The sequence below is a fragment of the Balaenoptera ricei genome, chromosome 8 (assembly GCF_028023285.1).
Source record: "Balaenoptera ricei isolate mBalRic1 chromosome 8, mBalRic1.hap2, whole genome shotgun sequence".
In the NCBI taxonomy this organism is placed as follows: Eukaryota; Metazoa; Chordata; class Mammalia; order Artiodactyla; family Balaenopteridae; genus Balaenoptera; species Balaenoptera ricei.
The window spans coordinates 7,724,752-7,750,090 of record NC_082646.1 but is presented as its reverse complement, the minus strand read 5'-3'; the positions used below and the strand labels follow the sequence as shown (position 1 = coordinate 7,750,090).

The following is a 25,339-nucleotide window of genomic DNA, read 5'->3' as shown; positions in this document are numbered from 1 at the left end:
GGAACTCTCAGAGATGTTTCATGACATTTGACAGCACAAAGGATAAAATTTTGGAAGCTGATTCAAACTTAGAAAGGAGTATGACAACTTGCCAAACATAGATAAGATGCTCAATCCATTTTATAAGTTATATAATGAGAAGAAAGCAAGCACTTTTCAAACTACTCTTGATACATTTTTTAATAAAGAAACAAAACATTATTAACAAAAAGAAAATGTAAGATGATGTTGCCATTGGGTAAGGGAAGGGCAAAAATTACTGGGAGAGATGGTTTCAAAATGTTAATCATTTTATTTGTAGCTAACCTGTTCAGTATCATATATACTTTCCTTTCCTTCTAGTCCAAATATCTTTGACTTTTCTGGGAGAGAGTTTCCATCATTACACCTGTTGTCATGATTACAGCAATATGTTTCTCTCACTAAGTCATGAAATACTTGGAACACTCCCTCTTCACAAGGCCTGCAAGATAGTGCTGAGTAACGGTAGAGATGTCTCCCTAAAGAGAAGAGAAAAGCAAATGTGACCACCTTGCTTACTCTCACCATCTTCTTAGCGATGACTTCTCCCCAGAACCTCGACGTTTTCTCTACACAGGAATGAGCCCCAAGGCTGTGTCTGCATCTCATCTGTGTCTCTCTAATTAGGACCAGGCAAAAGACATCTGCCCCCCATACAGCCTCCATTCCAGGTCTGTGTATGGAGAATCCCACTTTCCTCACCCTCCCCTGGTCCCAGTCTCCCTCCACATCTTGAGTCCAGGGGCTGTGGGCACCACTGGTAATATTTTTTGTCTCTTTCTACCCCCCCTTACCTGTAACACGATCACTAAAGTAAAAGTGGTCTGTGGTACAACTCCTGTTATGCAGCAATAAATTAAACTTCCAACACTGCTTCATAGGTCTGCGACACTGCATTCCATTAAACTCTTTACAATAATTGCAAAATCGAAAAACTGAAGAAAGAGAGGAAAACTCTGATGCAGAGTTCTAGGGAGAGGGATTCTGCTCCAGAAGCCTGCCCCCACCTGTAAACATTTATACACGGGTGGTGTCACACTCACAAGAAGGATGCTGACACCCCTCCCAGCTGCTGTCAGGGGGTCATTACTCCCTTCAAGAAGTTAAGGAGCGCCCCCCACCCAAGGCTGGGGGCTGAAAGAAGACACTAGAACAGTGAGTGAGGAGAGTGGTGGGTAGTCAGGGAGGGTAGAGAGATGATGTGTAAAGAACTTAAAAATGTCCCCTCATTGTGGCATTATTTACCCAGGAACTGAAAATGAACTACACCGTACATTTTGATGTCAGGACTCTGTCTCCTATAAAGAGAAGAAGAAAAATTCTCCTTGAACCACTTCACACCAGCCCCAAGAGTCAAGTCACCAAATCCCTCTCTTCCTCCCCATACATTCTCTGCCCACCCATTTGCCCACCTAAGTGCCACCCTCACCAGGCCTTACTCTCATTCATGAAGAGCACTGTGAATATGCCCAGCAGAAGCAACTGGAACATCCTGGGGCCCATTCCTGAGAAGGTCCCAGTGGGAGGCTCCAGCTTTTTTTATCCCCATCACCTGCCCTCAGGCATCCCACTAGAATCACAAAATCATAAATTTCAGGTCAAAACACCTGAATCCTCTCTACAGCGTTCCCAAGAGACAGTACATCCTGTCTTTGTTTCCACCTACTTAGAACTCAGGCCAGGCAGATGTCCCATGTCATTTTTGTTAGCTCTATCATGAGATACTAATTAACGTTGGTGTCGAATCTCTCTCCCTAGTACCTCTTCACAGGGTTGTATTTCTGTTTGTTGGTCTACACAAAACATGTGTAAGTCCACATCCACATGATGTCCACTCAGCTGTAACAAAGCTGGGGTCACTGAGCATCTGTGAGTGAGTTTCTCAGGCCCTTTAAGGTACCACAACCCTCCCAGACATTTGCCTCAGCATGACCTCCAGAGGCACTACATCCTCACAAAGTGAGTCACCGGGATCAGAGCCGATTCCCCAGATACGGTCTGACTGTCTGGTATAGCATCCCTCTCTGAGAGATGGATGGGACAGCCCAGGAAGGAAAGTGACCTCCGCTTCCCTCCAGCTTTACTCGTTAAACTTTTCAAGGCGGACAAAGATCATAAGTGATTACAGTGGAGAGACGTACACTGGGGGTGATGGGGAGAAAGAGGAAGAAATACTCGTATTACTCACTAGAAAGGGAATGTGGCAGTATTAGAAAATATACATACGGATACAGATATATATATGCACACACAAAACTCCCTTACCACACTTCCCATGCCCCTTTCCTATTTGATTTTTTCTCCAGAGTACTTAACCCAGTTTGTCATTCTACAGCTTTTCCTTATTTATGGTTATTCTGTCTCTCTCCCCTCGCAAGAACGAAAGCTCCACAAACGCAAAAGTTTCCTGTGTTTCGCTCCTTTCTCCTCAGCACCTAGAATGACGCCTTGCACATATCAGAGAATCAAAAATATCTGATGACAAACTGGATGGCACGATTAGTATGGTTCACCTGAGAGGCACAAGGGAAGGGTGCTTCTGTTGACAGCCTCTAATTCCAAGTTTGCAGGATGAAGTTCCTGGCCTTCACCTTGCAGTTAGTAGTCACGACAGAGAAGACAGGCAGTGGTGATGGCAGACTCCCCCGCCTTGGGGAGGGAGGGAGTGTGGGGCCTCTTTACCTGAGCGGGCTCATTCCCAGAGCCAGACACGTGCTCTACCCAAGTAGGGTCCCTCACGTAATCTTCATTCTGACTGTACTCCCTGCACACCTGGGATGGAAGCCCAAGTGTGCTACCTCCCTGCTGTGTGACCTCAAATCAGTTACTGAACTTCTCTGTGTCTCTGTGACTGCATAGGTGAAAACAGGAACTCTCAGAAGTATAGCTGATATAGTTGTTAGGACTTAATAAACTCACACGTGGGTAATGGCAAAGGGGAGGGAACAAACATTAAGACCTATGGGGAGTCCAACATTCTTTGGGCATGTGACACACTTAATCTTTTGAATTTTCTGAACAGCTTCGTAGGTTGGAAATAATTGACCTCATCTTACAGTTGACGACCAGGAGCGCTTAGAGTTGGCGTATCTTTCCCCAGGTAACAAGGTGCACATCTGTCTGATTCAGTTATCTTTCCACTCCACCGTGCTGTCTCCTTCTCTCTACAATCTGGAGAAGGGTTCCCAGGGCTGGAGCTCTAGAGTGACATGTACCCTGAATCATCAGATGACAGTGGGAGAGAGGGAGAAGGGGTAAGAAAAATACGGTCTCCATACAAAAAAAAGAATCTCTCTCTTGCTAGCAGAGAAAATATTATTCATGGGCAAACTCCCACTGAAACTAGGGCTCCCACAAGCCTGACTGGGATTTAAGATTTACAGGCCATTGTCAGGGAAGTAATTCACAAAGGGAAGTAATTCACAAAGTAATTTGTAAGTCTTGCATTTGGAACGTGTGAGACACAGGCAGCAATACATGGATGGAAGTCCCAGGGGGTCTGAGCTAAGAGCATTAAGCTGACCGCTCCAAGCAAAGAGCCTTTTATTCTCCCTGGGAAGATGCTCCTGCATCAGTAATTAAAATCTGGGCCTCAATCCCAAACTTCATGCAACCCAAGTCTTTCCCCTGTGTTTGTTCAGGCAACTTTGAAAAACATTATTCTCAGAGTAAAAGTCACAGAAATATTGGAATTATACCAAACTTATTAAGAAGTAATTAAAATTCTCTTTGTGCCCCTGAATCTGAGAATAACAATGTGAATATTTTGCCATATCTCCATATGTTATTTCTGTACATATATCTCATATTCATGTTATTAAAGACTATCACTAATAGTTATTAAAGACTATTAAAGACTATTAAACAATGTGAATATTTTGCCATATCTCCATATGTTATTTCTGTACATATATCTCATATTCATGTTATTAAAGACTATCACAGTTGACATGATATATGTGGTATTCTGAGTTTTTGTTGTGGAATTTGCACCCTTATTGCTCTACCTCACTACCCCTCCTAGAATGTGAGGCCCAGAAGTAGAGATTCAGGAGACTCAGGAGCTGATCCCCTGGTAAACCCCTTTCAAAAGGCTAATACCTGAGCCTGCCTTTGACTCAGCCAGAAGCTTTGCCAGATGCTTGGCCTTTCAACACCTCTCACCCCAGGACCTTACTGTGGGTCACAGACAGACCTGAGATACCTGGGGAACCTCTCCCTGCCACAGATGGAGGAGGACATGCTTTCCAACCCTCTCTTTCCTCCCCGCCTCTAAATGAGCCCCAAGAACTTGGTTCCCAGCACCCCACCTCTCCGGGGCCAGGGCCTGCACTGGCTCCCCCCACCCCTGGCTCCCATTCAAGGCTGTTCCGCTCCTTGCTGCTCCTTCCTAGACCAGGGGTGCTGTGGGACTTGCTGTCCTATCCTGTCCTGCTCCTGTCCTATCCAGGGCACAAGCTGTTCCCATCCCCTAGCTCTACAGAAGGAAGGAAAAGCAATGCCTTTGAGGCCAAATTAGGCTCCTCTGTAGTCAGCCCAAAATTGGGTTTACTTTGCCTCTGTAGGAGAACAGTGAAAGGGCATGGGATGCAAGGGAAAATAAAATAAAAACAAAAGTTCTCCCCAAATGTTTCCTGCATTCAGCAATATCCTCTTCAAGCATTTCAGCCAACCTCAAACAAGCGCTGCCTCTGGCCTTGCTCAGCAGGGAGGAGACCTGAGAGTGGAATCACCTTGTCTTTGATCGGTCGGTGAGGAGACAGAGACTTACTTTACTATGGGTTTCCATTAGAGCCCTCATCCAGGCAGGAGAAAGGATGTGTGTGGTGGGGAAACAGTCAGGTCTCTTCCCCAGGACCTCTAACCTGCCTCACTCCCAGGCCAGCAGATCGCCTGACGCTAAGACCTGCCTCCGACGCCTGCTCCCTCTAGCAGCCTGGATCAACCCCAGGATGTTGCCCTGCATGTCTGGATCTCACCCCAGAAACCACTGACCCACCCTCTCCTCCTCTATATTCAGCCCAAATCCGCCTCCTGACCTGGCCCCACTTCCCCTCCTTTAACCGTCTTCTCAACTTTCTAGCCTTGGACAGCCTTGAAGGTATGCTTCAAGGGTAAAATAGAGGAGTTGGGCATAGAAGCAGTATAGCCCAATGCCTTGATTTTACACCTACGAAATAGGACTGAATTAAAATTTCAGCACAGTGTAAAGGCAGAGGGAGATCCTGATCCATGTCCTCTCGGCTAACAGGTCAGGAGTCATGTCTGACAGGTAAGAGAAACAAGGAATATGAACTTGGAGTCAGATATGGATTCTGAGTCACCACTTTTCATCAGTTCAGCTCCTACTACATGTTGGGCTTAGGAGCTTAACCCTTGTAACGTAGCTGAAAAGGGGATCAGTTGTGGGAAGGCCAGGAATAACCACTAACTGTTTCATAAGGACTCCTCCGAAAGATTTCTCCATGACCCCATCTCCTGAGACTCTTCCTAGAATGAGTCACCAGGATCTCAGTCTCTAAGGCAGACAGGGCTTTGCCTTGAGACCATTCTCTCAAGCCCCATCCCATCACCCCAGCTATTGCCTTCCAGTGCGGAGCTCTGATAGTAGCCCACCAACTTTAGGAGTGATGAGTACAGATGGGAGGCTCCTGCAAGCCACCGCAAACAGTCCCCAGCCTATTCTCTAGGACTGCAGTCACAATGGATGCTCATCATGTGTCCTTCCTACTACAGGCTGCTGGGACATTGACCCGTCAGGCTGGAGAAGAGGGAGTAGAGGTTACACTGCCCCCTAGCTGTGTATTCTGCCTGTTCTTGCTTACCCAAAAAAACCCAAGTACAATGCCCACCAGAATGATAACACTGACTTTAACTTCATACAGTTTTCTTCAGAAGTTCATTTGGAAGTGGCTGACACTTGCAAACATGACACTGTGGGATCCATTGTCTCTATTTCCCCAGGCCAAGAGTGAAGCAGGTGTGTGCTCACCAGGACTACCCAAATAAAAAGCCGTATGGTTGGGCTCAGGTAAGAACATGGAATGCTTTTTCTAGTTTTCCATAGTAGCTTTGACCTCCTAGCCAGCATAGATGTCAGAAACCTCAGCCAGCAGGAGCCACTCTCTGAAAGTGTCATCTGCCCAGAGAGGACAGTGGGCTAGGGCCTGCAGCTGAAGCTCTGGTTTGGGATGAGGAAGAACCTGGCAGGGGCGGTGGCTGCAAGAGTGGCCTGTTAAACTTTACCTGCCACCAAGGCTTAGATCTGGCTTGTGTGTTCCTGTTCCCAAGATCAGGAACAGTTTCTTCTAGAATGACCTTTGAAGATGGAGGCTCAGGTTCAGAGCAGACTGTCGGGTTTTCCTTGGTGAGTGGACATCAAGGATGTTCACTGAGCTCTGTAATTGTTCCTGGGTGAGACCGGACCCCAGTCTACAATTCCGGATGGTCACAGTCTACGAAACAGCCAGAGGATGCATAGAGCCCCAAAAGCTTGCATTTAATGGCTAGGGAGGCTCTCTTTGTGTCTCCTCTTCATTTATAGAGTTCCCAACTCTTGGAGAATGCTGGCAACCCACCAGAGCCCTTCTAGATGTTCCAAACTTCTGGGAATTGGCAGTGTTCTCTAGGTGGCTTGGGAGGGGAAGAGGAGGTAGTTGGGTAAAAGGAAGGAGAGAGCCTGCAGGGAGTGTCAGGATTCTTGGGGGACAACCTATTTCCCAGCCAAGCCTAGGTCAGGCAAAATTTCCCAAGCTTTAGCACACTGTAACAGGGACTTTATCAATTACTCAACGATTTTCTGAAGGCTCCAGATCATGTGAACTCACATATTACCCTCCAGTAGAGAGGAGAATCAAAAACTCCCTCACTCATACTACAGTTAGTGATGGGAGCCAGGAACTCAGCAAGAGAGTAATAGAGAGCTTCTGTCTCAGAGGGAGGGAAGAGAAGGCACTGCCCTCTAATCAGGAAGTTCCCTGATACTGTTCAAAAACTGCCATCAAGATTTCCACTGCTTGCCTCCCCAGATCCTCCCATGTACATGCCTTTGCTGTCACTGGCAATCTCTCTGCCTCTCTTTCCTTACTCTTTTCTTCACAGTACCTTCGCTTTCTCATTCAAGGATGTCACTCTTCCCATCCAATCTTGATTGGGAGATAGATAGTACTGGGTACGAAGAATTCCTTTATCTCTACATTGTAGCCAATTGTGAAGGCTCCTATTTCTGTGTACAACATGTTCATCCTGGATTAGCTGGCTTCTCTCTCCATTTCCATAGAGGCCATTTAGATCACAAGCATCTTACAATTTAGATAATATTTGTTATATGAATTTAAAGCAAAGACTTCCTGGGAGGTTTTGAATGTATCAGATAAAGAAATGACATAGAAACTATTACACTGTGTTTCACAAAACTTATGTATCTAGATTAGCAACCTATTCTGCTACCCCATCACCCTGCACATATAGTAACACCAACACAGTCACCTCTCTGACTCCTGATTCATTTGGGGATATAATATTATTTAATCCTCTTGCTATCTCTCTTCACACATAGAGAGCAATATAGAAATCCCCTGCCTACAATGGTGGTCTTCCCAAAGCAAAGTAGTAGATTCAAAACTTCAGCTCAGACTTTTGCAGCCAATCGTGGGCTTTCAAATTACAGAATATTTATTTAAAAAATAATGGCATTGACATCAGCATCATGGCGAATTGAGATGCATCCTTTGTCTCTCCCCTTTGATCAGTGAAACATCCACAACTCAACAGAGCAGCTCTTCCCAACACACTCAGGATGCCAGAAAACCCATACATCTGTATATCTAAAGGTAGGCGGGCTGGAATACAAAGAGGAGGCAGAACCAGGGCAACAGCACAAGTGTTGCTTACAATCCTGGGTCCCTGACCACTTTGGCTGAGCCTGCAGACCCAGAGAGCCTGGTAGCAGCAGGAGAGATAGCCACATGCCTCTGGTCCCCCAGCTGCGGCGGTGCTCACAGACACAGGTAACTGAACAGCAGGGACAGAGGAGCCTGTGATCTCATCCCTCCAGCCACAGAGGCATCCACAACTCTGGTCCCTAGGCCACCACCTACAGCAGTGGCTCCCACCAACCCAATAATACCCAAAATGGCAGAGGTATGCTGATCCCAGCTCCCTTCCTCCCCCACAGCAGTGGAGAGTGCAACTCAGGAGATCCAAGCTGCAATGGAAGTGCCTGCCATCCCTGTGCCCTAGGAGGTGAGGCCAGAGACACTGGGAATAGTAAGACACCAATAACTCCAGAGGCACAAGCAGCGTTAAGGCGGGCACTGGGCTACAGCTGTGACAGAGTGCAGACTCTCAAACATAGCCAGAGGCAGTTCAGGTGCAAGAAACCCCAAAAACTTGTACTATAGTGCCACTTATTGCAAAACAAAAGAGAGGTCTCTAATTTCTAACCTGTTGAATCATTAGAATCAAGTTAAAAAAAAAAAAAGCTTAATCTAAAGAAGAAAGGTGATTGCTACTTCAAATGTACTGGCAGAGGAACAACTTATCAAGCACCATGAAGAACCACAGTAATACACAAAAAGAAAATGAAAATTTTCCAGAAATCAAACTTAAAGTCACAGAATATTACAGTCTAACTGATAGAGAATTCAAAATTGCTGTCATGAAATTCAGTGAGCTACAAGCAAGGCAGTTCAATGAGCTCAGGAATAAAGTTAATGAACAGAAGCAATACTTTACCAAAGAGATTGAAACCCTAAGAAAGAAGCAAGCAGAAATTATTCTGGAGCTGAAGAACTCAATAAACAAGATGGACAATGCATTAGAAGGCACTGGAAATAGAGCAGATCATATGGAAGACAGAATTAGCAAGCTAGAAGATAGAAATCTAGAAATGATACAGGTAGAAGAGGAAAGAGAATTAAGATCTTAAAAAAAAAAAAAAATGAGGAAAGTCTACGAGAGCTATCCAACTCTTTTAGGAAGGGCAACATTAGGGTAATGGCTATCCCAAAAGGAGAAGAGAGGGAGAAGGGAGGAGAGAGTTTATTTAAAGAAATAATACCTGAAACTTCCTAAACCTGGCAAGGAACGAGATATACAAGTCTGTGAAGCTAAGAGAACACCTAATTACTTCAATGCAAAAAGACCATCTCCAAGACAAAACTGTCAAAAGTCAAAGACAAAAAAAGAATTTGAAAGGCAGCCAAGGAAAAAAAGGATGATAACCTACAAAGAGACACCCCCCCACCCCCACCACGTTAGGCCATCAGCAAATTTCTCAGGAGAAATTCTATAGGCCAGGAGGGAGTAGAATGACATTCTCAAAATACTGAAAGATAAAAACTGTTGGCCAAGAATTCTCTATCCAGCAAAGTTATCCTTTAGATATGAAGGAGAAATAAAGGCATTCCCAGACAAACAAAAGCTGAGGGAGTTCATCAATACTACTAGACCTGCCCCACGAGAAATGTTGAAAAGAGTTCTTCTACCAAAAATAAAAAGGCAAAAGTGCACAAAACTTTGAGGAAGGTGATAACTAGAGAGATAGAATCAGAAAATTGCAACTCTTATATCACAAAACATTTCAAACACTTTATTATAGCATAAAGATTAAAAGGGGGGAAAAGCAGAAAACATAACTATAGCTACTCCAATTTGGTAATGAATAACATAAAAAGGGATAATTTGCGACAACAAAAACATAAAAGGGGAAGAGGAGAAGAATGAAACCCATATAGGCAAATGAAGATGCTATCAGCAGAAAAGGACTATTTTACTTATGAGATGTTTTATACAAACATCAGGGTAAACACAAAATATAAATCTAGAGCAGAGACACAAAATATTTTTTTAAAAAAAGATGAAACTGAGAAAAACATTATAGAAAACCACCAAACTAAAACAGCAGAGAGAAACAGGAGGAAAAAGAAAAAATAGAGATATACAGCAACCAGAAAACAAAAGACAAATGATCACCCAAAATGTAAATGGTTGAATGTACCAATCAAAAGACACAGAGTTGTTGGATGGATGAAAAAACAGACCCAACTATGTGCTACCTCCAGAAGACCCATCTCAGCTCTAAAGGAAAACATAGTCTCAAAGCGAAGGGATGGAAGATGATATTCCAAGCAAATGGCAGCCAAAAAAAAAAAAAAAAAAAAAAAGTGGGTGTAGCCATACTCATATAAGATAAAAATAGACTTCAAACCAAAAAATATAACAAGAGGCCAACATAGACATTATAGAATGATAAAGGGAACAATCCATCAAGAAGACATAACATTTATTAATATATATGCACCTAACATAGGAGCACCAAAATACATAAAGAAATTATTAACAGATATAAAGGGAGAAGTTAAGAGCAACACAACAATAGTAGGGGACTTTTACATCCCATTTAAATCGATGGATAGATCATCCAGACAGAAAGTCAATAAGGTAAGAGCAGCCTTAAATGAAACATCTGATCCAATGGATTTGATAGATTTGTATAGAACATACCACTCAAATGCAGCAGAATACACATTCCTCTCAAGTGCACATGAACTTTCTCAAAGAAAGGCTGTATGTTGGAACACAAAACAAGTCTTAATAAATTTAAGAAGATTGAAATCATACCAAGCATCTTTTCCAGTCAAAGTCATATGAAACTAGAAATCAACTACATGAAGAAAGCTAGAAAAATAACAAATATGTGGAGACTGAACAACATGTTTTTGAACAACTATTGGGTCAATGAAGATATCAAAGAAGAAATCAAAAAAATACCTGAAGGCAAATAAAAATGAAAACCTAAAATCTATGGGATGCAGCAAAAGTAGTACTAGAGGGATGTTTATACCAATACAGGCCTGAAAGAAAGAAAGAAATGAAAGAAAGAAGAAAATTCTCAAATAGACAAGCTAATCTTACACCTAAGGGAACTAGAAAAGAAGAAAGCAAATCCCAAAGTCAGTATAAGGAAGGAACTAAAGATCAGAGCACAAATAACTGAAACAGAGACTAAAAAGACAATAGAAAATATTGACCAAACAGCTGGTTCTTTGAAAAGATAAACAAAATTGACAAGACTTTAGCTAGACTCGCTAAGAAAAAATAGAGAAGGCCTGATAAATAAATGAAATAAGAAATGAAAGAGGAGAAATAGCAATGGATACCACAGAAATACAAAGAATAATAAGAGAATATTATAAAGAGCTATATGCCAATAAAAGATAAAACTAGAAGAAATAGACAAATTCTTAGAATTGTACAGCTTTTCAAGACTGAATCATGAAGAAATAGAAAAAACAAAATAGCACCCAAAAAACAAAAAAGTCCAGGACCAGACGGCTTCACAGGTGAATTTTAATAAACATTCAAAGAAGATTTAATATGTATCCTTCTCAAACCCTTCCAAAAAAATTGAAGAGGTGGGCACACTCCCTAATTTTATGAGACCAACATTACCTTGATACCAAAACTAGAGAAGGACAACACAAAAAGGAAAAATATAAGCCAATATCTTTGATGGTCATAGATACAAAAATCCTAAAACAAAATATTAGCCAACCAAATACTGTAATGTATTACTGTATACATTAAAAGGGTCATATACCATGATCAAGTGGGATCTATTCTAGGGATGCAAGGCTGGTTCAACATCTGCAAATCAATCAATGTGATATACTACATTAACAAAATCAAGGATAAAAATCACATGATCATATCAATAGATCCAAAAAAAGCATTTGACAAGATTCAAAAGAATCTTATGATTAAAAAAGAAAACCTCTCAATAAAATGGGTATAGAAGGAACAAACCTCAACATAATAAAGGCCATATATGACAAGCCCACAGCTAACCTAATACTCAATGGTGAAAAACTGAAAACTACCTCTCTAGAATCAGGAACAAGACAAGAATTTTCACTCTTACCACTCTTATTCAACATAGTATTGGAAGTCCTAGCCAGAGCAATTAGGCAAGAAAAAGAAACAAAATGCATTCAAATTGCAAAGGAAGAAGTAAAATTGTCAATATTTGCAGATGACATGATTTCATGTATAGAAAACCCTGAAGACTCCACCAAAAAACTATTAGAAATAATGAATGAATACAGTGAAGTTGCAGGGTACAAAATCAACCTACAAAAATATCTTGCATTTCTATATGCTAACAATGAGCTAGCAGAAAAAGAAATTAAGAAAACAATCCCATTTACATTTACAGAAAAAGAATAAAACACCACAAAATAACTTTAACCAAGGAGGTGAAAGACCTGTATACTGAAAACTAAAGACATTGTTGAAATTGAAGAAGACACAAAAAATGGAAAGGTGTTTCATACTCATTGATTGGAAGCATTAACATTGTTAAAATGTCCATATTACCTAAAACAATCTACAGATTCAATGCAATCCTTATCAAAATTCCAAGGACATTTTTCACAGAAATATAACAAAAAATTCTAAAATTTATATGGAACCACAAGAGTCCAAATAACAAGCAATCCTGAGAAAAAAAGAACAAAGCTGGAGGTATTACACTCGCTGATTTCAAACTATATCGCAAAGCTATAGTAATCAAAACATCATGGTATTGGCAGAAAAACAGATACATCGATCAATGAAGCAGAATTGAGAACCCAGAAATAAAGCCATACATAATGAACAATTAATTACAATGAAGGAGCAAAGAGCGTACAATGGAGAAAGGTGTTGGGAAAATTGGATGGCCACATGCAAAAAAAAAAACCCAAAAAACAAAACAAAAACTGGACCACTATCTTACACCATATACAAAAATCAACCCAAAATGGATTGAAGACTTGAATGTAAGATCTGAAACCATAAAACTTTTAGAAGAAAACAGTATGCTCTTTGACATTGGTCTTAGCAATCTTTCTGGCTATGATTCCTCAGGCAAGGGAAACAAAAGCAAAAATAAACAAATGAGACTACTAAATATTCTGCACAGCAAAGGAAAACATCAGCAAAACAAAAAGACAACCTAATGAATGGGAAAAGATATTTGCAAATCATATATCCAACACAGTGTTAACATCCAAAATATAAAGAACTCATACAACTCAACAATAACAACAAAAACTCGATTGAAAAATGGGCAGAGGAACTGAATAGATATTTTTCCAAAGACATACAGATGGCCAACAGACACATGAAAAGATGTTCAACATCACTAATTATTAGGGAAATGCAAATCAAACCCACAATGAGATATCATCTCACACCCATGAATGTGCTATTATCAAAACAGAATGATTATTATCAAAAAGGCAAGAAATAGCAAGTGTTGGAGAGTATGTGGAGAAAAGGGAACCCTTATACAATGTTGGTAGGAATGTAATCAGTGTAGCCACAATGGAAAACAGTATGGATAGCCCTCAAAAAAATTAAGAATAGAATTACCATATGATTCACCTATTCCACTTCTGGGTATTTATCCAAAAAATACAAAAACAGTAGTTTGAAAAGGTATATGCACCTAATGTTCATCTAGGTATTATTTACATTAGCCAAGTTATGGAAACAGCCTAAGTGCCCATCAGTGGAAGAATGGATAAAGAAAATGTGGTATATATATATATATATATATATATATATATATATATATATATATATATATATATATATATACACACACACACACACAACGGACTACTACTCAGCCTTTAAAAAAGATGAAATCTTGCCATTTTTTGTAACAACACAGATGGGCCTTAAGGGTATTATGCTAAGAGAAATGACAGATGGAAAAAGACAAATACTATACGATTTCATTCATAGATGGAATATTAAAAACAAACAAAAACCAAAATCAGTGACAAACCCAGCCAAACAAAACAAACACATAGATACAGAGAACAGAGTACAGTTGACCCTTGAACAACAAGGGTTTGAATTGTGTGGGTCCACTTATTCCCAGATTCTTTTCACTAAATACTTACTATAGTACTACACAATCCACTGTTGGCTGAATCCCCGAATGTGGAATTTCCTATAATGAAGCCTGACTGTAAAGTTATATGTGGATTTTTGACTGGTGGAGGGTTGACGTCCCAACCCTCACATTGTTCAAGGGTCACCTGTAGTAGTTACCAGAGAGGAAGGGCGTCTGGAGGGCAAAATGGGTATAGGGAGCTAACTGTATGATGATGAAGAGAAACTAAATTTTTGGTGGTGAGCACACTGTAGTATGCACAGAAGTAGAAATATACTGTTGTACACATGAAAGTAATATAATGTTGTAAACCAAGGTTGCCTCAATAAAAAAAAAAAAAATCAAAAAATAAAATTAAAAAGAAGAAAATAAAAAGATAGCATTTATGGCCTTTTTATGCACCTGAGCTTCTAGGCAGGGTTTGAAACAGGAGGAGGAATAAGGAAGCCCTTGTAACACTGAGCATATTCATGAAAAATGTGTCCTCATATTTGATGGAACTCCATGAGGTTACAATTCATTTAGTAGGATATTTATCTTTGAAAATCGATGTTTGCATTTGGGATAAGATCGTTTACAACTAAACTTCCCACGATTGAGGGGGCTTTGCCTCATCTTGTATTGCTGGGAAGATCTCAAAGGCAATAGGTTTTGAGGAGCTGAAACCACTCACTGCACTTTGGGCTGGATTTAGAGAGCTAAAGCTCATCCCAGACTGTCCTCCTGAAATATACATCCTCAAGCCCGTAGCAATGTGGGCCAATTCATTGCTTTAGAAACAAAATTCTATGGGTTGCCAAGTACTGCCATCAGACTGCTGGGGAGGGAGCAGGCCTAATAGAGTATTAATTAACACTCAATTACACAACCATCAACAAATATATTGGATGCTTGCCATCTGATAGATACTGGGGAATTGTTTGAGGTGCTGGGGTTGTTACTAAGAACAATAGAGAGAAGGAGGGGGTAAATAGTGCTTTGAAGAAGGATTCAGAGGAACAGAGGAAGGGATTTCAATCTAAAATGGAACTGGAGGATATGTAACGAAGAATCTCACGCATGCTCCCTGAGAAGAACAGAACTTACTGAGAGACTGATTTCCCATAAATGCCTGATTTACAGAAGGTTGAGACTTATCTCCAATGAACATCCACCAGGAATCTCTCCCCATCCTCAAGCCAATGAACTTACTGCTTGGACTCTGGCTGGACTTACCCCTCTGCACTCATTGCCCATAAATACAGCTCACCCCAAACCCTCAACAAACATGCCTGTATCTTGCTACAGTATACATTTTCCGAATTGCAATTCCTCTGCTACTCCTGAATAAACTCAATTTCTGGTCATTCAAACTTGCTTTGGTTTACCTCTTTATTTAGGCTGACAGAACAAAGCTAGGACCTGGGTCATATGCTTGAGAGGGCTACCTGGGATAGATTTCACTTTCCTTCTCTTTCCATTGGACTATGGAGATAGCCATATTTAGCATGTATTGCAAAAATTTCATTTGGGTTTTTCCATAAGATGGTATGGAAAACCCGAACGACCTTTTTTGGCCAACCCAATGGTTTGCATTTTTGCTCCACCTATGCCAGACACTCCATAAAGTCTGATATATTCATTCAGCCCTGAAAGGTGGTATTGTTGGGAATAAAGGAACTGGGCCTTCGTACATTAACTTCTTTATTGAGGCCCATTTTATGGTAGCAGTATCATATCAGCTTAAAATAATATTCCTATGAATTCTGGGTTCAAATGACAGCTCTACTGTATATGCGACTTAACCAAAGTATATTAACTTTCTGTACTTCATAACGTGGCAGTAAGAATAAAATGAGGTAATGTGCGTCAATGGCTTAGATCAGCACTTGGCACAAGAAAATGCTCGTTACCTATTTAATGTAAAAATTATAGTTATAGTAAATTTTATTACATCAAGAAGGACAGTGGCTGAGGAGTCCCAGAGGGTGACCAGCATCCAATGAACCAGAGCCTACTGTGGAAACAAGACTGCACTGAGAAGCAGTTATAGGATTAAACTGAATTAGGAGTGAATATAAGACTAAACCTCCTTTACTCTCAAATATAGTTACAAGAGGAGCTCTTTGAATAGGAAGTTTTCAGGAAGTGCAGAAACAGAACTTAGAGAGGAGTTCTTTGAACTGCTGCTGGATCAAACTGCTAAAATGTGGCAACGTGTGCTCTCTTGAGCCAGAGGGCGGCCAAGTGTGAGAAAGCCTCCGGGTCTGTGGTTTCAAAGCAGCCAGTGCCTCAGGGTAGATGGCCAGTCTTCAACAGCCCTAGAATAGAAACTTGGTTTCATGGGTAATATTAGAGAAAGTACATTTAACTTCTGGCCACCTGCTGGAAGAAAACCCAAAATATCTTTTCTTATATGCTGAGGTTAGATAAATTATTGCAGAGACCATGCAAATAGGAAACATAGGAACATAGTTGGGAAATTCAGGACTCACGGGAGAAGATTTCTGAGGCTTTTAACAGCAAAACATTACTGTAGAAGCTTAGATTTCATAAGATACAAGAGGAGCTCCTAGAAAATTCTCACTGTTCATACAGTTAATTTAAGAGGAGGAAGACAGAAGAAACAGTATGTTGGTTGACAGGAGAAATCTGAAGTCTCTCAAGTTGACATTCTGAACCCAAGCTCAGCCTAGTTGAGAGGCACTGAAGTACGTGTGGCCCAGCAGCCCAAGTCCTGCACGCAGTTGCAGAGGCTTCTAAGACTGGGAGAAGTGGTACCAGGAAAAGCTCTGTTTTATCTTTTATGTGATTTTTCTCTTTTGTCTCCTTCAGGAACCAACCTGACCCCATTCCAGCCTGGGTAACCCTCTGTCCAGGAATAAAACGAGATCTGGTATAAAACAAAAGAAAATTAAAATAACGTAGTAATAGGCAGGGTTTTACATTTTAAAACAGAGTATGCAACATGACAATAAGCCAGGGAATTATTCTGAGAAAGAGCTTTCCAAATTCCTTTACCTTTCATTTATGATGGAACCTGGGAGACACCTATTGGACAGTTCTCCTATGGTATAAAGGGAATGCCTCACCCCACCCCCATCAATGTACAATGCCTGTGATGAGAGAGGGTGGGGGCAGGGGAGAGGGAGCAGAACATCACAGTGTCTCAAATGCCTGTTGCTAAGAGGCGGAGAAAAATTCACTGTACTGACTGTGGTGATTTATTTGGATTACAAGGGAACTTAGGTTGCTGCTACTCAATGAAGGCAAGAAGAACTTTTTTGAAAACCACAGGATATGCTGGAACATCCTTAGTACTCTCTTGCCCAACAGACTTGTTCAATAGAAACCTGCAGCAATGCAATAAGGACAAAACCACCAAGGGTTCAGATCTTACAGGAATGAAGGCTGGACGAGGCCATCAGGTCAAGAACACTGTCCAGCTGAGACACTGGCAGAAGTGAGAGAAGACGGAGCAGACACTGTGCGAGTGCAGCTGTATTATCCTCAGTCTCACGTCCAGTTACAGGATGGGGCCTGCAGCGAAGATTTTACATTGCTTGCTCATTTCAAGGCTCTCTCTTGACTCCCACCAGAAAGAGCCCTGGGGGTAGCTATTTCCTACTTTTGGGTGATAATATGACTGAATTTCTATCATCTTCCAAGGTTGTAATGGGAAGTTTCTCATTCCCCGTGCTGGGAATGCAGTTTCCACCTAAATGAAGGAGAATGGATGCTGAGAGGTAAAGGTGGTGGAGTGTGCTGGCTTTCTTCCATTTACTCCTTTCAGATCAATTCTCTACCCTTCTCCTTCCTGCTCTCTGACCCACTGGAGACTCTTCTTTTTTTTCTTATTTCCACAATCCTTTCTTTGACAACAATAGACAATCATGGTAACAGGTCTGTAGGGAGCTTTATTATCTTTAAGTATTCAACTAAAGATACAACAGCTAAGGGAAAATAACAATCTTTATATTATGTGGGGTTTTTTTTGATGGTTTTGATTTACCATACAAAAACATTTACTTCTGTATGTGGTCAAACCTATCAATCTTTTTTTTGGCCTCGCCACGCGGCTTGTGGGATCTTAGTTCCCCGACCAAGTCCTAACCACTGGACTGCCAGGGAATTCCCAAATCTATCAATTTTGTCCTGTTTTGTGACTGATGTCATGATTAGAAAAGCTCCCTCTATCACTAGATTATATAAATATTTCTCAATATCTTTAATAGTGAGCTTAGAATGAGAAAGCGCTTTGGGATTGTATAGATACTGGATTCAATTCCAGCTCTGCCATTAACCAGTTGTAACAGACTGCATTTTCCAAAGATGGCTACAACAATATCTCCCATATCACAAGCTCTTCTACAACTTAACTACTCTCCAATCAAAAGTGGAACCTGGCCAGGCTTGTGATTCACTTATAACCAATAGAATGTAGCAGAAGTGATGATGCATGACTTCCAAATGTGAGGCAACTTCCACCTTGTTAGAATATACACTTGCCTTTAGAGCCCCTAAGCTTCTGTGTAAGAAGCCTGGGCCTCCATGCAGTACAGGGGCCCAAGTCATATGGAGTCCATATGTAGGTGTTCTGACCATCAGCCCCAGGCGACATCACAACTTATACCAGTATCAACGGCAAAAATGTAGAAGTGAAGACACCTCTGAATAATTCCAGTCTCCCACTCTCGAATCACCTCCAGCCTTCAAGTCTCTCCAGTTGTGGTCGCAGACATCATGCAGCAGAGACAAGCCATCCCTACTACCTACTTTCTGAATTGCTGACCCACAGTACTAGTGAACACAATCATTTTTTATGCATCAATAATAACTGGAAAATTGTGTGATACTTGTTGAGTTACCCAATTAGCATCTGGGCAATCTCTTCTTTGGGTTTTTCATCTATTACATTGTTTTACAATACTAGCTACTTCATAGGAAGTTGTGAAGATTAAATGAGATCATTTATGAAAAGTACAAAACACATGTCTATCGCACACTAAGAGGTCAAACAGTAATAGTCACAACAATTAAAAAGTAAGGATTTTATTACATTTAAATCTTTAATATATGTGAAAATTATTTTGATTTAATGCATAAGGTTGTATGTATTACTTACCAGTCAACTCCAAATTAACATTTAGATTAGTAGGCAAATTACTGTCTTTAAAATGATATGTGAAGAAAAAATGTGCATATATGAAAAAAGAGCTTATGCTTATTTCAGGATTGATACTTGGTGTGCTATCATGGGGGTAAAGAAATTTTCACCTAGGTCTTATTCTGTTCATTTGTTCAAGTTGGAAAATGGAAACAGGAAGTATATCCCAAGATGGGGTAAACCAAAAGAAAATTCTCTCCAAGATTACAGCAATTTTATCTAGGCTGTAAGGAAGCCTAATAAAAAAGATTCTCCTCATTCATGAGGAGCTAATTCACACACTACATGCACTGTCACTCAGAGGTACCAAAATGTAACTGCATTTTCTAACCCAACCTCATCTTGTTTTATTTTATATTAAAAAAAATTTTATTAAAAAAAAAATTTTTTTTTTAATTTTTGGCCACACCACGCATCTTGTGGGATCTTAGTTCCCCGACCAGGGATCGAACCCGTGCCCTCGGCAGTGAAAGCTCAGCATCCTAACCACTGGACTTCCGGGGAATTTCCTCATCTTATTTTAGAGCTCCATGCCCTACGATGGTAGAAAACACTTGGTCTTCTCAGCTTAAAATTTAGAGGGGGAGTAAAGAAAGCAAGGGAGGTCAGGGGAAATGTTAACAGTAACATGGTCTCAACTGGAGACTGGCTTTAGTCAGAGCCCATGGAAAAGCTCTGGCACAGAAACTGCACTGCAGACTTAGTCGCAGCTTGATGGAAGGAGTCGGCCATTTGTTGGCTGAGGTCTTTGCTCTAGTTGGGAGCTCAGCATCCAGGCGAGGTAGCTCCCATTTGGCAGAAGGCAAATCTCCAGAGAAATAAATAGCTGTGGATTGTCATAAGCCAACACTCAACGCAGCTGGGTCGCAGATGCACTGATTAACAAAAAGGATTTGGGCAGGGCACCAAAATCAAATCAAAATCATCCACTACATAATGTAATATTCAGTGCTCTACTGCTGAGAATGCCAATGCTTGTTCTTGAAAGATCAAGGAAAGATTTTATAATTAGAAACTTCCTGTTCAACAAAGCCAAGTTTTGTCTAAACACTGATTCACAAATATTTTTAAAGCCTATTTTGAAACCCAGTGAAAAACAATGATCCCTCTCTCCTTTTTTTCTGAATGACGTCTCCCAACCCCATGATTCAATGGGTGAGAGAGCCCATATACAGCCAGAAATAAAGATATGTTGTTTCCCTTAAATGTCCATCGACAGATGAATGGATAAAGAAGATGTGGTGCTATACACAATGGAATATTACTCAGCCATTAAAAAAAATGAAATAATGCCATTTGCAGGAACATGGATGCACCTAGAGATTATCATACTAAGAGAAGTAAGTCAGAAAAAGAAAGACAAATAACATATGATATCACTTGTATGTGGAATCTAAAATATGACACAAATGAACATATCTATGAAACAGAAACAGACTCACAGATACAGAAAACAGACTTGTGGTTGCCAAGGGGGTGGGGGGTGGAGGAGGGAAGGATTGGGAGTTTGGGATTAGCAGATGCAAACTAGTATATACAGGATGGATAAACAACAAGGTCTTACTGTATAGCACAGGGAACTATATTCAATATCCTGTGATAACCATAATGGAAAAGAATATGAAAAAGAACATATATATGTATAACTGAATCACTGTGCTGTACAGCAGAAATTAAAACAACATTGTAAATCGACTTTACTTCAATAAAATTTTTAAAAATATATGTTGCTTCCCTAACTCAAAATATCCATGTTACATTGGCTTTTCCAACCTGCCTGCCTATTTTGAAAAAGTTATCTACACGTCTTTCTTCATCCCAGCTAAAATCCCAGATGAGAATTCCTCAGGAAGGATTATATTTTCAGGCGCAGGCAAAGGCAGAGAGTACATCAAACTCTTCAAGTAGAGGGGTAAGTGTTTTACTGTAAGAATTTCATGTGGCATAGTAAGGGAGAAAAATGATCGTGGAAATCCAGGACCGAGAACTGCAGTAAGCTTCATTCACAAGGAGAGAAATGCCAGGGTTATTCTATACCCAGGGAAGCTTCACCACCTTGGCCACAGGTGGGTTGTTTCACCGCCAACGCTACTCAGTTTCTCTCTGCCTATTTGTTTCATTCCATGTCACCTGCATCTCTTCCCACCCCCACTAGCTTCTGCTATATCATCCTTTCTGTTTACTCATAACTGCATCTTACAGAGGACACTTTGTAACTGGAACACTACCACGTGGCATCTCTAGACATTCTATTATCTTCACCTGATTTATTAGCAACATTTTTTTCACATTCTTATGAGAGGAGACTGACCAGCCATTCTGGCACAAGGTTTCCATTTCCAATTCAATAACCTAGTTCAACCACGTGCTACCTGGCTACCTGGCCAGGAAGGGCCATGATAACTCCACCCACACCAAATTGTTTCTCATATCTTAGTTTCCACAAACTGAAATGCCCCTAAAATTTTTCTTGATGCCTCATCCCTTTGCCTGTCCAGATTTTTCCCAGGCCTGAGATTCCTCCTGAGAGCTCTACCAGAGAAAGATGGGGCTCATGTTGCCAGCAAATTGGGAAACTGGAGTTAGTCTTCATTTATCTCCATAACCCATGGGCAAAAGGAGAGTGCCAGGTGTCAGAGCTAATCAAGAGAGAATCCCAGCCCAGAGGAGTGGGTATGGACAAGGATAAAGTATGATCACCGAATTCCCAGGATGAGCTTGGGATTATTTTGACCCAAGTCTTTGCATTTCCATATAGGAGATAATAAATAACCAATTTAAAACCCAACACTATTCATGGCAGCACCATCATAAGAAAACCAAAACGTAGGGCTTCCCTGGTGGCGCAGTGGTTGGGAATCTGCCTGCTAATGCAGGGGACACGGGTTCGAGCCCTGGTCTGGGAAGATCCCACATGCCGCGGAGCAGCTGGGCCCGTGAGCCACAACTACTGAGCCTGCGCGTCTGGAGCCTGTGCCCCGCGACCGGAGGGGCCGCGATAGTGAGAGGCCCGCGCACCGCGATGAAGAGCGGTCCCCGCACCGCGATGAAGAGTGGCCCCCACTTGCCTCAACTAGAGAAAGCCCTCGCATGAACCGAAGACCCAACACAGCCAAAAATAAAATAAAATAAATAAATAAAGTAGCTATAAAAAAAAAGAAAAAAAAAAAAAAAAAGAAAAAAAAGAAAACCAAAAGGCTGTGTGCGGGGATTTGCAAACATTCCGTCTAGTGCTCCATCATTAACGAGAACCAGTTATCTCCTAGTAGCCTCCTTATGATGGCTACTCTTCACTACCAGCTGGCTTTCTCACTCTCTACCATTGGTTAGAAGTGGAGAGCAAAATACAGGTTTGGGGTAAAAGATAAAGGGGATGGTGAGTTGAAGAATAATCAAAAATCCAGGAGAGATGCAGAACTAGACTCCCTCAGGGAGGTTGCAATAGTTTTTATGTTTGCAACAGATGAGCTCTGTCCTCTTTTCAAAACTTAAGAAGTTGATGTCCTCACAGTTGGTCATACACGACAGTTTTGAATAAAAATACATACTCCGTCCTGAGGAGGTGAAAGAAAGCGAATATAACTGTAATGACTCTGTGTTCTCCTATCATATTCCTAGGAATAACCTCTTTTCAGAGACTCACTGATTCTTCTCCAGACCCAAATGAGCTAAAAGACAGAGTCTATTAATTACTGACCCAGAGACTGGATTTTATTTCCTAACTTATAAGGAACATTCACCTTTCCTTTCCTCAGTGCTGTCTTAAGGAAAAGTCCATCTTTGCCATACCCTCTGCAGGACCACCCCACCCTCACCCATCCCACTCACCCATGTATTCCGCGGACAAAAGCAGGTAACTGTCTCTAAGGGGAAAAAGGTGGTTATTTCGCAGTCACTTTATACCCAACACTACCTTTTCCGGTAAGTAAGTAAATGTTTTCAACAGCACAGGTCTGGTGGTACTTCAGGGTGCAGGACCTCATGCCTTCATAGCATATCCCAAGATGATATTTTTTACATTTATAACACATCGTCGAAGGCTCTGCCAGACACAGAAAGAGGTGCTTAAAGGATGCAGTATGGAGAAGGTTCTCCAGGCCTGGGGGCTTCCCAACAGGAACTTACTATTGACTAGTGGTTCGCAACTTATCTCGGGACCCTGATCCCTTTGATAATCTTGTGAAAGCTAACTTATACAGACATAAATCAAATATTGTATATAATCTCAAAAGGTTGGAGTTCCTGTAAAATTTATCTGTGGTCCCCAAGTAATGAACCCCTTATCTAGCCTAATGATTTTGTCCAGTAATGGGGAAAAGGAAGCAAAGACAGGGATTTTAGCTTCCTTACTCCACGAAATGGACTAAATTGGTCTGGGGGAAGATCAAACTCCTAGGATTCTATAGTAGGAATGGATAACAGCTCTCTCAAAAGATGGAGGGGAAGGCTTACTCCAAAAATGTCACCAATAACCTTTTTACCAAGGACTTTAGACTAGCTGTGGTCGTACCTATCAGATGTTCACGAAATTCACCTGTGAAAAGAAGAAGTTTCCCTGTCATAATCACACATGCATCAGCCAAAGCCCCAAGAGCCAATTCTGGAAATTTCTCCTCCCCCAGCATCTTCCCATCTCTTACTCAACAACCAACCCTTCCTCTGTCTCCAGGACTTACCCTTACTCATGCAGACCAGAAAGGCTATGCACAGCAGAAACAGAACAAACATCCTGGGACTTTGGTCATGTGCAGTTGCCTGTGGAAGGTACTGGTTCATCTCCCCCAGTGTTCTGTCCTTGGGCTATTCATCTAAATCATATAATCATAAAATTTCAGTGACGAACAGTACCTCAATGTTCCCAGAACCAACCAAACCACCAACTGGAGTCTCAATGCCCCTAAGGCATCTATTTTAAAATTCTCCTCAATGATGAATATATATATATATATATATATATATATATATATATATACACACACACACACACACACACACACACACACACATATACACATATATATATATACATTCTTTATTCATTCTTGTATAGCTAAGCCTTGTGCTCTGCAAGTAAAGTCAAATTTTTTTCCCACATTTTAACCTTTCAGATATTTCAAGACAGGATTTGGACACCTTAGTTCCTTTTAGCTCTCTTCACTAATCTCAGAATAATCTCAGATTTGTCTTTGTCTCACTTAGACTGAAGCACCAGGAATGAAGTTCAGGATTCCAGGTATAGTCTGAATGTGGGGGAAACACTGAGTGTCCCTTCTGTGGTGTAGGAAAGGGACGTTTCAGCAGAAAGGTGAGATGTGCCTAGTTTGCCTTCAGGTGTTATTAACTAATTCATGGATTTTTTTAAAGTAAATATTTTCTACAAACATACCAAATGCCAAAATCACAAAGAGAGAAGTCACCAAGCAAACCAGGCCACTATTCTGTGGCCTCACAAAGACTTGAGTCTAGTTAAGGAGACCACAAGTACATCAAGCGCAGTTGGCTATGGGGTCCTAAATGAGAGACATTCAAAGTTGACTGCCTGACCAGCGAAGGCTTCCCTGAAGAAGGGATAGTTGAGCTGGACTTTGAAGGCTAGTGATGTGTTAGCTAGAAGAAGTGAATAGGGACAGGCACCCGAAGGAACAGCAAATGTCAAAATACAGAGATGTCAGGCAACCTGACACACTGGGATGAGAGCTGGTCATGTGGTTCTAGAGACATGGGTGAGCAAGAAACTCAGAGAGATGCACCTTGTTGGAGGTGATGGCATATGGGTAAAGAGAGGAGCTCAAGGGGACAATGCACTGCACTTGTTGCTGAGATTACTTTGTCCCAAGCACATAAAATGGGATCTCCTGCTCATTATTGTGCCATTGCAAGACATCAATGAAAAGAGTCATTTTTCCCAGGGCTGGAAAAGACATTAAAGTACCCACTCCTCTGTACCAATACTGAATTCTAGAAAGGACATCTCCCTTTATCCCAAACTTAAGTTTGGTACACACATGGGTTCAGGTCCTGGCTCTGCTGCTTGCCAACATGTGACTCTGGGTGAGTTACTGACGTCCAGAACAATTTTCATCATAGGACTGGTATTAGTAGTTTATTAAAGTCTGTGAGAAGAGAAAGCTCATATTTGTTAAGGCCCTGGAAACTATCAAGCACTAACTCCCTGTGCAGTGCTTAAAATTTCAGGAGAAGCCTGGGCCCGTTTGCTAGGGTAG

At 41.2% G+C, this 25,339-nt stretch overlaps 1 protein-coding gene and 1 long non-coding RNA gene across 4 annotated transcripts in view; both read right to left on the bottom strand.

Annotated features, from left to right (window-relative positions):
* Positions 1–25,339, bottom strand: part of LOC132369564 (uncharacterized) — a 139,057-nt gene that overhangs the window by 91,265 nt on the left and 22,453 nt on the right. The gene's annotated exons all lie outside the window — the stretch shown is intronic.
* PATE2 (prostate and testis expressed 2) lies at positions 22,533–23,635 on the bottom strand. The gene is made up of 3 exons (XM_059929237.1): positions 23,626–23,635; positions 23,029–23,157; positions 22,533–22,669 (listed from the first exon to the last, which is right to left on the bottom strand). The coding sequence occupies exons 2-3, from the start codon at positions 23,144–23,146 to the stop codon at positions 22,533–22,535; spliced, it is 255 nt and encodes an 84-aa protein (XP_059785220.1). The 5' UTR covers positions 23,147–23,157; positions 23,626–23,635.

Bases quoted from the DNA above. Each gene is read 5' to 3' on its own strand.
- PATE2 (XM_059929237.1), bottom strand. From the start codon at position 23,146: ATGTGTTATAAATGTAAAAAATATCATCTTGGGATATGCTATGAAGGC. The intron at 22,670-23,028 runs GTAGTGTTGGGT...TCACCTCCTCAG, and splicing joins TTACTTACTTACCGGAAAAG to GACGGAGTATGTATTTTTAT.